At 39.1% G+C, this 12,433-nt stretch overlaps 2 protein-coding genes across 2 annotated transcripts; one reads left to right on the plus strand and one right to left on the minus strand.

Annotated features, from left to right (window-relative positions):
* The first annotated feature begins 1,063 nt into the window (after window positions 1–1,063).
* LOC141840063 (RAF-like serine/threonine-protein kinase 20) lies at window positions 1,064–7,987 on the plus strand. Its single transcript, XM_074727958.1, has 9 exons — window positions 1,064–3,596; window positions 3,694–3,875; window positions 3,943–4,014; window positions 4,133–4,285; window positions 4,368–4,531; window positions 4,632–4,779; window positions 7,306–7,425; window positions 7,575–7,662; window positions 7,818–7,987. The coding sequence occupies exons 1-9, from the start codon at window positions 1,064–1,066 to the stop codon at window positions 7,985–7,987; spliced, it is 3,630 nt and encodes a 1,209-aa protein (XP_074584059.1).
* Window positions 7,988–11,346: 3,359 nt separating this feature from the next.
* LOC141846773 (large ribosomal subunit protein eL39-like) lies at window positions 11,347–11,866 on the minus strand. Its single transcript, XM_074734820.1, has 3 exons — window positions 11,802–11,866; window positions 11,622–11,725; window positions 11,347–11,545 (listed from the first exon to the last, which is right to left on the minus strand). Exons 1-3 carry the CDS (start codon window positions 11,802–11,804, stop codon window positions 11,497–11,499), a joined length of 156 nt encoding a protein of 51 aa, XP_074590921.1. The 5' UTR covers window positions 11,805–11,866; the 3' UTR covers window positions 11,347–11,496.
* Between the last annotated feature and the right edge of the window lie 567 nt (window positions 11,867–12,433).

Here is a 12,433-nt window from a genome sequence, read left to right on the forward strand (position 1 = left end):
TCTTCCTGACATCAGTGACTCCCGATCATCAACTTACAGTGTGACGCTTGCTTTCATCGATGTCCATGCATGTGATCATCAATCCGATTAATTTTAAAAATAATCGACCATTCAATATCATAAATTTTTTGAAAACAGTGACCAAACCATCTAGTCTGGTTTTAGGTGGACATGGTTTTGACACAAAATGCGGGCGACCATGGAAATCACACAGAGATTTTGGTGCTTTCCTATTGAATCCTCTCTCTCTTCTAAACGCATCGTAAAAATAAAAATGAAAATGGTGATGGGAGTAAAGTGGACAAGGATGGGGTTCCTTGCCAACTCAATACTTTGGACTGTTCTGCCTCTTGCCCGGTGATTGATTGCGAGTTCTGGCCTGTAACGGCGTTTAGATGGTACCTCCTCCATATGTGTGTCTGTGTTGCAGTCTCGTACTGTAACGATGTCTCATATCAGCTGAACCATGGTTCAGTTAAATAAAGGAATCAAATATCAATTCGATTCCAAAAAAAATCCCAACAGTGTTATTTTTCTCCTTTTATGGTCAATTAGAGATACCAAATGACCTATTCTTTTGGAAGTAGTTGTCAACAGAAAGTTGGTATTAGGAAAGATTGCGGGTATGTTGCGGATTTAATTAGTCGGAGACAAAATGAGCACGCACAAAGGTACGATGCGTGAAGGCGCAGCAAAAGATGGAAGAAGCACTGACGTGCATGGTCCACTGTGCATGTGGCTTGTTCAAGGCCTCACATGCATGCGAGCCCATGCAACAGGGTCTCACCAAAAATGTCTACATTTGCATATAGAATTTAAAAATAATTTTATTTATAAAAAAAAAAGATCTCTAGGGTTTGTCGCTTTCTAATTAAGTACCTGCCAGTTCGTATCTCAAAGCAGCATTAAGTAATAAACAAGTTTCTAGAATACATTAATGTGTGTGTTTATTCTTCTGTTACGTTGAATTTATTATTAAATATTATTCACCGTATCGATTCTGTTATTTCTGGTTTCCGTTCTTTTGATCGGCCTTCAAACCCTAGCCTTTGGATCGCCAGACATGGTCTCCGATCCGATTGCCGATCAGTTGGCATCATCAACCTTCGCCGCCGCGTGCGACCGGAAGGTCAAGCTCCTCTGCAGCTACGGCGGCAAGATCATTCCGCGCGCCATCGACGGCGCCCTTCGCTACGCCGGCGGGGAGACGCGCATCATTACCCTCCGCCGTGATTCTTCCATCGCCGAAGTGCTACGGAAGGTGAACGAGACCTATGGTCGGCCCGTGTCGCTGCGGTACCAACTCCCTGACGAGGATCTTGATTCCCTCGTCACGGTTTCCACATCCGAAGACCTCGAGAGCATGATGGAGGAGTACGACAAGCTCACCGCCGATAGGCCCAATGCTAAGCTTCGGCTCTTCCTCTTTTCGCCGTGTGAAGTTGGCGCCATTGGGGCAGATTCCCTTAAGCCTTCTTTCGATCCTGACCAAAGTGGCATGAGGTACATCGAGGCAGTTAATGGATTAAATTCGAGCATGAAGAGAAAGAAGGCGACGAACTTCTCTTCGTCACGGAAGTCGGATGGATTGATCGCCACCGTGGCAGTGACCACTGAAGGTATCGGCATAAAGACTGTGGTGCATGACGGCGTGGTGCCTTCTCTTGCATGCCCCACCTCTGCTTCGTCACGTGATTCATTCAACTGGGTTTCTACCGAGTTGCATAACAAAAATATGCAGCCAGCAATTGATTCTGCTAACGAAATAGAATTACTGACTTCAAATCAACCAGAACGGCCTCGTACAATTTCAAATGAGAAGAAAAAATTGAGTTCGGGCCAATTTGGATTCCCTTCTATAGAAGGTTGTGTACCAGAAACATATGCCAATGCACAACATGCCTTAATGAGGAGTTCTCTAGCAATGGGCTTGCCTCCTCCAGTCAACCATTTTGGTCTTCCAGCACAAACCTATGCGCCAGTGACCGCCAATGATGCCCTGCATTTGGAAAATCCTAATCTTGTCACGGCTGTGAAGTTTTCTGGTGATGTAAAACATCAACCCTTGTACCTGCTTCCTCCATTGCCTTCTGCAAGCTTGCTTTCCCTGAATGATTCAACAATGAGATTGGCTGATTGTACTTTGTGTGAGAGACCTTTACAACATGCTCATTCAGAGATTCTGGTAAATGAGCAAGGTAATAAGCTTAATGACATTGCTCCCGAAGCCAATGCAATCTTGAAGAGTCACCATTCTGTGGATTTGACAAGAATGCAAGCTCCTCAGTTAACAGATATTGGAACACCAGAAACTGAAACAGGGACACAAACTGATAATTTGGTAGCTGCAGCTCCATCAGACACCTCTGAAATTAGTAAGACTGTAACTGAGACATTACCAGAGAGTGAGAAGACAATTATAAGTGTATCCAATGTGGATCTTGATAGGGATTTGATACCACCAGTTTCTGTGGGCATGGAAAACAACTCACAATCATCACACAGAATTGAAATTAATTTGCACAAATCTTGCGAATCAAACTCTCTGCAAACAAAGGCTGAAGGGCCACTATCCTCAGACATCAACCCAGGGAAACTCATTCAACCAACTATGCTTGAACCCTGCAGAGCATCCCTGGTTCTACCAAATTCTACAGTAGGGGATTCTTTGCAACATAAGTATCCTGTTAGTCAAAACTTCAGTAATCAATCACTCATTTTTGATAATGCTTTTGTTGATAATAATAATCTAATTGGAACCTCAGATTATGAAACAAATAGACAACCAAGTCATGGAACTGCACCCGCATTCTCACATGGCAATTGTAAACCTGGAATTTCAGGTTCTGGTAACCTGCTGAGACCAATTGGGATCCCTGATGTTGGCACTTCGAAGTACTTAAAGCCTGAACAGCCACCACTGATTATTGTGAACACTCTTAGCACTGGAAAACAGGATCAGGGGGATAAACTGTCTGTTATTAATCTTGCTAGTAATCCTGCAGTTGCTCCAGAAGCGAATGATGATGTGTTGATTAATCAAAAGCCATCTGTGCCTATGGATGCTGCTTACCTTCAGAACATCGAACCTGCTAACACTAGTCAGATTCCAATTATGTCAGGGATCCATGGGCAGTATCCATATTATCCTGCAGCCAAAGATGGACCAAGAGGGATGTGCATGTATGTAGATCATAGTTTCACTAACAATGACATCAACAAGAATCCCATTGTCAATTTGAGTGATGAAATTCCTAGTTTCGTCTCCAAGAACATATTTAGTGTCACAGCTGGCCTTCCAAGGGATGGTGATCAACATTACACTTATTGCCATCCAAGTAGCACTGACCAATTGCAGCAAGTTGTTGACTTTGACTCACTTGTCAGCAACAAAGAAGTGCAGAAAGATCTAGGAATTACATCAGTTCTGCCTCCAGTATCTGGTGATATTCCCAGCGAAGATTCAATAGCTATGGACATGCACAATAAAGTTTGTCCTTTGAACTCTACAATTGCTGTTCCTGCAGAAGATATCTTGTGCAGCATAGCTATCTCTCCTAACATTGATTCAACCACAGATCTTGCTCCATTTAAAGGTTGATCCTCCTCTCTTTGGCTGTAGAAAACATCCAATTATTATATCTTAACTTAATGCACTGTAAACATCTTTCTCTGTTGTCAAAAATTTAACAGTTGTTCATAACAAGCAAGAAATTCAAATTTCTGAAGGGAATGCATCAGCAGTGCTGGAACTGCAGCCATGTGACATGCAAGTACCTGCTTTAATCTCTCTTGAAGCAAAACAGAGAACTCCTTGTTTTGATAAAGAATGTGGAGCAACTGAGAATAACAAAGACAAACATGACCAAATTGAGGTGATTTACATATTCACAACATTAACACTGCAATTATTATTAGGAACCAATAATCATTGTAATGCAGATGGTCAAGGCCAAACAATCAGAGAAGATAAAGTATGCTTTCCACAATAAAACTGGCCTCGGACACCTTCAGGTTTGATGATGGAAATCAGCATTTTTTGGTTGTCTAATTGTTTTTTAAATTTGTGCTTTCAAGTGGATATTATTGGTATTACTTTGGTGAGCATTTAAACTTGTAGTGCTTGATTCAGATAATCAAGAACAGTGAACTGGAAGAGTTGAAAGAACTTAAGTCTGGAAATTTTGGGACTGTGTATCATGGCAGGTGGAGAGGTTCAGATGTTGTGATTCAAAGAATCAGTGATAGGGTTTTTGCTGGGAAGCCATCAGAGCAGGAGCATGCAGTATGTGCAGTCATTCACAAATTGCTTGCTATATTTTGTTTCTTAAATTTCCATGTTTAAATGTGTTTATTCATACACTCAGAAAACTAACTTTTGGAACGAAGCTTGTAAACTCGTTAATTTGCATCACCCCAATGTTGTGGCATTTTATGGAATTGTGTTGGATGGCCCTGGTGGATCCATTGCAACAGTAACAGAGTTCGTGATTAATGGTTCACTTCGGTGTGCTTTGCTGAAAAATGAGAAGTAACCTTTGTTTCTCCTATTACCTTGTGCAAGTAACAATTGCATAATTTAAGGTTTTCATATTATTGGGATAGAATTTGATTTTACTATCTTTGAACAGGATGTTTGATAGGCGCAGGTGTCTGCTTATTGCTATGGATGTGGCATTTGGCATGGAATACCTTCACAGTAAAAATGTCATACACTTCGACTTGAAGAGTGAAAATTTGCTTGTTAATTTGAGGGATGTTGAACGTCCAATATGCAAGGTAAGATTGTATGGTTTGTGTTAAAAGAATGCATTTATTTTTGCAAGTGCTTTTACAACTCCAAAGAGGTTTATGTTGGGAAAAAACTGTAACTGAAACCCTTAAAGAACAAATCTAGAAACTAAATTAAGGTTTCTAGAAAATATACGAATATAAAAAAGTTATAATAAAGCCAAAAATGTAGGGCAAATTGGTAAGTTCTAGTAGCTGTTGGTGTCCTTTGATTTATCATACCCTATAAATTTTTACGAACATGAATAATTAGAAAAAGACTGTTTTGAGAAGTATAGTCTTAATTTGTAATACTAACAAAATGTCAATAATTTAATCCAACTTTATAATGAAGCTAATAAATTCAAATGATTTTATTGAAAATACCTATATCTTTTGGTGACTAGGACAAATCCAAATTAAGCAAATAAAATTACTACCTCATTCCACTTAAGGCACAAGCCTAGAAACTTTCATTTGGGATTGGGTCTAGAAGAGCCTATTAGTTATAGTCCTCGTCATGTCCATCATTGTGCAATTTCACTTTGTTGGTGACACTATTTTGTCATGGCTCTCAAGGCATCTAATGTTGATGCATACTATCTTGTTCCTGAAGTTACCTCCCACAATACTTTGCCACACTTTGACCTTACAATTTTAACCTTTCTACCTATTGACATGAAATAAAATCAACCATATGAGATAGGTGTCTTCTAACTAATGCCTTTGAAATGGAATTAGCCAACATAATACCAATATGAGAGTGCTCTAGGAACACCTATTGATTTTGAATCCTCTCACTGATGTCACAATTGAAAGATCAGCTGTTAAGATTCAAACATTCAGACTATCTCGGAATGGTTGGATATTCAAATGCAGATTATGTTGAATGTCCACTACAAGATACATTTTTCTATTAGCAGGTGGTGCTGCCATCTTGTGAAAGAGTAAAAAAGCAAAAGCTAATAGCTATGTCCACATTTGAAGCTGAATACATAACATGTAATAAGGCTACTTCACAGGCTTTATAGATTAAGGTGCATGGTTTTTAAGATATCTTGAGTTCCTTCAATTATTTTATTTATCTTAGTAATTTGTTTGCCCTTAATGCAGTTCACACAACCTTTCATGCCCTGTAGGTAATGTAAATGCATTTTTCCAGATTTTGAATGAGTAATGCCTTGATCACCTTGATATCTCTCTAGCTTCCACAATGAATGTTATATTTGATCTTATATAAGTCTAGGCATATATTTGACTTCCTGCCAGGAAGAATATGGAATATTTTAATTTGTTCCCTCTCAATTTTATTCTTTTGGCATTGCTCCTTAAAGAAATATTCTCCCTTTACAACAGGTGAAGGGACGCTAGAGCAATTTCTCATCCTAAAACGATGTCAATATAAACCCTTTAAGACAAACTAAGTAATCTCTTAGAAATGCAATATTGCTACGTCTCTTGTTATTAGATTTGTTTAAATTGAATATTAAGTTTGATATAAACTTGTTATTTGATAATTTGGTCAAAGGGGGACATTATTGAGAAAAATCTATAGACATCTCAAATTGCCCTTCGGACCTGTCAAATATCTGTCTAATGAGACAATTAAGTATTTTATCAATTGGATAATTATTTTTATCATCTTAAGAACTTTCGTTTGAAAGTGTCAATTAACCTATTTTTTATAATGCTGAAATAAAAAAGGATTTGGCTAGTATAAGTATCGGGGTGCCTAACACTAGAGCAATTAATCATTCAAGAGTTCTCGTCCTATGATCCATTGATAGTGCTCATTAAGGCTCTTGGGAGTTAGAAGGCACTTACTACATATGGTTGGTTTTCTTTCGTGTCAAATTCTTAAGGTAGTGATATCAATTTACATATACTTATAATTCATGCAGAAATTTGATTCGCTCATATTTGTAGTGTTTTTCATTAGTCATGGCAAAGTATTTATTATATCTTGTATCTAATTTTTTTTCATCAGTTTCTAGGATGGGGAGTAACTACCTTAACCATATCAGTTTTGCGCACTTAAAGCATTGTACTTCTGGAGTAAACATGGGAGGGTTGTTACTTCTCTTTGCTTTCTTTCTCTCCACCCTTTGGTTTAAATAGATCATGCATCGTTGATCTGAAGTGCTTGTAATTTGTTATTTTTCTTCTGTGTCACAATTTAGCCTTTTGCTGGAAATGAAATCAAGTATTGAAGTTCCAGCAACACTAGGGGTGTATGCAAGCTCCCATAATTTATCGGTGCTTGTCTTTGGCATTGAGTTCACCAGCGGCTTGCTGGAGGGGAACCTATGTGGGAGTCTCCCAATGATCAAGAGGATTGTTTAGTCCCCAACCCCTAATGTATTTCCTTCGGCATTGAACCTTGTTGCTATTATTAAAATTAGAAACACAGATGACATAGCATTGAACCTTGTTCTTGTGATAGATTTATTTTCGACTTTGCAATTTTGAGTAAGATTCTTGAGACTGGATGCACTGGCATCTATGAGCTTTTTCTGTCCTGGTCACCTTTTGCAGATTGGTTATCTTCTCTCAAAAATAAAATTCAAGGCATTGGTATCCAGTGGAATGCAAGGAACCGTACCTTGGATGGCTCCAGAGCTTCTTCGAGGCAAAGATGCCCACTACACTGAGAAAGTAAAGTTTGTCTATTCTGTTATTTCTAGAAAATCCTTGCCTTTTTTATCTTATGTCGATATGTACCTGTCATTTTATCAGAATTTTGGAGATGGTTTAACCACGTATGAAGTATAATGAATATCAACTTTTTCCTTTGTTTTCATCAGGTAGATGTATTCTCCTTTGGGATTGTGATGTGGGAGCTCATCACTGGAGAAGAACCGTTTAAAGACATGCATTATGGAGCCATTATAGGTGGTTTGCTTCACTAGTACTCCATTATCGACAATGTCATGGCAAACTTGAGTGCAGTTAGCAGTTAGCGACTTATATGTTTGGATCTTTTTTAAGCAAAAAAAAATATTATATGAATAACTAGGAATTGCTCATTGGTTTTCAACTTCGAGCAGGTGGGATTGTGGAGGGCACGCTGCGACCTCCTGTGCCTGAATCTTGTGATGCTGAGTGGAGATCACTTATGGAGCAATGCTGGGCCACTGACCCTGAGCTGAGGCCAGACTTCACCGAAATCGCTGGCAGGTTAAGAATAATGTTACTTTCACTTCCTCAGGAAGGATAATTTCTAGCAGCAAGGCCAACTTGCGGAGTCATTTACCACCTGAAAGAGGGCTAAATTTGCAGAAGCTTGTGTCCATAATCCATGCGATTTGTGATGGCTCTCCAACCTGCATCATTCTTCTCTAATTTTCTTGATTCTTTTTTTCTTGCAACCAGCCGAGAAACATCGGCCAAACAATTATCAGTTTACTAGTGAATAACGTACTACAGTTCTGGACTTTCCACTACTATGTTAGTATCTGGAAGTTTCAATTAACTGAATGATCTGCTATTGTCGATAGAATATTGTCAAACATTAATGATGATAATAGAATAATGTCAAATATGATTTGATGACGTTGATGACAAAATGCAGATATGAAGCATTAAAAATCGGAATCTCTTCGAGCTAGTGCTTGCCCTCTAGTGTTGTTATTAATTGTCGTTATTAATTATATTGCTTTTTCTCATGTCTTAAATTGCATTAATAATTCATTGTCGAGCTGGAAATCTTTATTATTGCTATGGCTAAATTGGGTGGAGAGGAAAGGCACACTTCTCCAATTAATCCACATATGGATAATTATTATTATTTTTAAATAAATATTAAAAAAACACTTATCAGGAGCATTACTACCTTACCTAACGTGGACCAATCGAAGGAGCCTACTCTACGGATTTGTTTTGGTATCGAAAAGAGCACTACTACCTTACCTACAGAGAGCGTCAGATTCATTATTTACATGATCAAAAAGATCGCAAGCATTGTTTTGGAATCAACCCGTTAAAAGGATTTCAATCAAAATTTGGCCCCCGTCAAAACTATAAAATGTTGAAATACAGGAGGACGGCTCTACACTGGGCTCCCAACTGCTCGTAGTGCTACTCTATTTCCAATTTCGTCGCCGCCTCTACCTTTAGGAGACAATTGGCCAGCAAGAAGCTCGTAGAGAATTATTGTCGCCCACCAAAGGCGGACACTTTCTTAAACCTGGCTTCGGCAAGGGCATCAGCGGTGGGGTCGAGGGCAGGGGCGGAACCAGGATTCTTCCGAAGGGTGGGCCAAATTTTTTTAACAAATTGATAAAAATAATAAATATATTTAGATTTTAATAAAAAGTAAACAATTATCTAAGAAATGTTTAAAGATAATTCGTGAAGTAAACCATAGGGTTCTGAGATTTCAGCAGCAGATTGTTTGCCTGAGTCTTCATACAACTCAGCTTCTACTTCCATTCAGCAATCTCAGCAGTGATACAAAGAAATGGCAGTTGATACTCTGGTTATATCAGTCCTCTTTTTACTTCCTGAGGCTGTAAAATTTTTAAGATAATCTTTGAAAGCAGCTAACTCATCAATCTAATGCACCAATACTCCAGTTTTTACTTTTTTTTTCTAAAATTCTAATCAAACCTTTCACTGCATTCCTTGTATCAGTTCTGCCTTTTAGTTTCAGTTTCAGATATCAGTTTTGTTCCCATCTACCGGACCACCATATTGGAATAAGAGAAGAGTGCATGTTCATTGTTTGACTTGGCACAATATTCAGCAATGCAGTTTTCTGCAGGATGAGATTTTAATGGCACTTGTCTATTGGAAAATGACCATTCAAAGAGCTAGTGCTGCTATCACCCTCATTAGGGCATGAAAAACAATTATCTGAACTAGAAAAGCTCCTTACTAGTAAATCTTCTTTCTTTATTAAGAGCCCAAGTTTATCCTGACAATCAATACCAGCGACAGATCTGTTTCTTCGTGTGCTGACCCAAATTCTTTAGAAACTTTTAGCTGAGCACACTTCATCTTCCTATCCGAAGTTGACTCAATGAATTTTCTTGCTGCAGAAATTGTTTCACCAAAAACATTATCAATTATTTGTGTCCAGTTTCTCATAAACATCATAAAGTTGTAATCAAGAGATCAACTTAAGAATTAGTTCAGCCTTCTCTTCTATTCCATGTAGAACCCGTGCCAAAACAGTTTCTGCATTCTTCCAACCCCACTTCTCATGCCTAAACACATCTTAATCAAGGAGTAATCGAAATTAACATCCCATCTCACAGTTATCTCAACTATCAAAATCTCTAAGTCTAATTATTTATACATCCTAATTATACATTAATTAACAAAAGTATACTTGAAATTTCCTGCAACAGATTGGAACGAGATAAAGCCAAAAGAAAAAGGTTTTGGTTTTTACCGCTGGAAGGAGAAATCGGGAAAGAGCAGAAGAGGATTAATGTAGTGCGCTCGCGGCTCGTCGGCGTCACGGGCGATCGGCAGCAGTGTCACTGTCACGGTCGATCGGCAGCGACGATCGCGACACAGAGCAGAGGAGAGTCGCGAGGAAGGTAAGTGCGGAAAGGGCGTCGGCGGCGGCGTCACGACGCTCAGTGATTTCGTGAGAAACTACGGTGGCAGCAGCGATCCCGGCGCAGAGAAATAGAGTTGGAAGGCGAGTAGGCGACGCTCACGAACAGCGTCGCGTTAGGGCAGAAGCAGGGGAATCGTGGGAGAGGCGGAGAACGGGAGAAGAAGACTCGCATGGGCTAGGGAAGGCGGCACTCGGTTGTCGGAGGAGGCGGAGAACGGGAGGCGGCACTCGTTAGGGCAGAAGCAGGGGAATCGACATTTTTTTTTACGATTCCAAGACTGGGCCATGGCCTAGGTTGGCCCACCAATAGCTCCGCCCCTGGTCGAGGGTTTGATGGCGGATAAGACCTTGGAGATCGGGCTGGCTAACAACATGTGGCGATGTTAACTGCTCGGACAGCCAGCACAGTTTGCATGGCTTGAGCACGCGGCCTGCATGACCATGACTTCTTCAGGGGCCTAAAGGAAGCCAACGCCACAATATGACGACGGCCTACAGTCATGGCCGCTGCGTGAGATCGACGCTTGTGGTCGTCGCTGCTGGCAGCGCCGTCTTCAAGCGGCTTGCGCAGCCAGGACGATTATTATTATGTCAGGGTTTCTTTTGTACAAGTAATTAAACTCTTACTGCTCTCTCCATATTTCCTTCCGATAGCGGATGATGGAATTTGAACAACTAAGACTATTTAATCGACCCAAAAGAAACTAATAAATTATAACGCTAGTTTATTAATGAAAACAAACCGAAGACAACAAGAAATCCATCGTGACCAACTAAACTAATAAAGAAGGCTGCAGAAACCTTAATTGCTGGAAATTTTGTTGCTACTATCAAGTAAACTGAATCTAATGTCTAAATACTTCCAATATACTTCCAAAGAAAATAAATTTCTTAAAAAATACCGAAAATTAATTTTCTAAAATATGGATATAAAAAAACCTGAAAAAATATTATCCTAACGTAAAACCAACAGGACCTAAATAGCATAACAAATACAGCTCGCAACATTCACCAAAGAAGCTCTAGAGGTCATTCCAATAGATGCAGTCCACAAATTGTCCATATTGACCACTACGGAACAAGAACAGCCCATCAACCATAACGGAAATATAGTCTAGATCAACAAGTACGGCAACGAAGAAAGTCAACAACCGTCTTCAAAACCCTAGCTTTGTGCGACGCCAGTGCCGGCGCTTGGCGTTATACCTATTAATGATGTAAAAAAAAAAAGATTATGAAGAACTGGAAGTTAAGACAAACAAAATAAACAGAAATGAGGAACCTGATGGTGTTGTCAGTCCTCAAGCGGATCCAGTGGGGGATGGGGCGATTCTGGCGCATCTTCTTAGCTAGCTTCTGCTTAATCTTGAACGTCTTATGTGACGGCTGAAAAATCAAAAAGGCAAACGATAGAAACCATGTATGTACAATCATGAAATCAAAAGGGGGGAGAATAGCATACCATCTTCACGGGATCCTCACAACTCTCTGTCCTCGAAGTTGACGGCGCAAACCCTAAACCGAGGAAATGACACGATGCGATTATATGGAAGAATTTGGGAACTTCTGGGCCTTTATTGCTAGTTCGGCCCATCAATTAAGTCCATGGGTGGTATTTATTGATTAAATCATTGCGTCATATTTAACTATGTGAAAAAAATATAATCATCTATTTGAATGGATGTTTATGAAAAAGAATGGTCATTTAAATTAAAAGCATGAATTATAAAAAATAAATATTTTCTGGATATTAATTTCTCTCTTTAATTTGTTAAATTTGTCTCGATGTTAATAATTCATCAGGAAAGTTTTCATAGCAATTCTATAAATACGATTTGCAGGAATACTAAAGGCATATCTGTTTTCATAAAATATATTCTTGAAAATAGTTTTTAAAATTTGATACTACTTATTTTTATTAATTTAGATACCTAATTATTCGAATCGCTAAATTATCTTTCTATTGAAAAAAAAAATAATTCACAAGACACTGTGAATAAAAATAGATCCATAAATACCTAAAATTAATTTGGGTCGGTGGTCACACCAATAGATGCATGTATCAGCAAAGTGGGCTACAGAATCAGTCAATAA

The sequence above is a fragment of the Curcuma longa genome, chromosome 1, assembly GCF_044706935.1.
Source record: "Curcuma longa cultivar G26 ecotype Majalengka, Jawa Barat chromosome 1, ITB_CL_G26_1.1, whole genome shotgun sequence".
Classification (NCBI taxonomy): Eukaryota; Viridiplantae; Streptophyta; class Magnoliopsida; order Zingiberales; family Zingiberaceae; genus Curcuma; species Curcuma longa.

What these genes read in the sequence shown, in the direction of transcription:
- LOC141840063 (XM_074727958.1), top strand. Translation starts at nt 1,064, where the DNA reads ATGGTCTCCGATCCGATTGCCGATCAGTTGGCATCATCAACCTTCGCC. An exon ending in CTGGCCTCGGACACCTTCAG is followed by an intron (nt 4,015 to 4,132) that starts GTTTGATGATGG and finishes TGCTTGATTCAG; the next exon opens with ATAATCAAGAACAGTGAACT. An exon ending in ATGCCCACTACACTGAGAAA is followed by an intron (nt 7,426 to 7,574) that starts GTAAAGTTTGTC and finishes TGTTTTCATCAG; the next exon opens with GTAGATGTATTCTCCTTTGG.
- LOC141846773 (XM_074734820.1), bottom strand. An exon ending in AGGACTGACAACACCATCAG is followed by an intron (nt 11,546 to 11,621) that starts GTTCCTCATTTC and finishes CATCATTAATAG; the next exon opens with GTATAACGCCAAGCGCCGGC.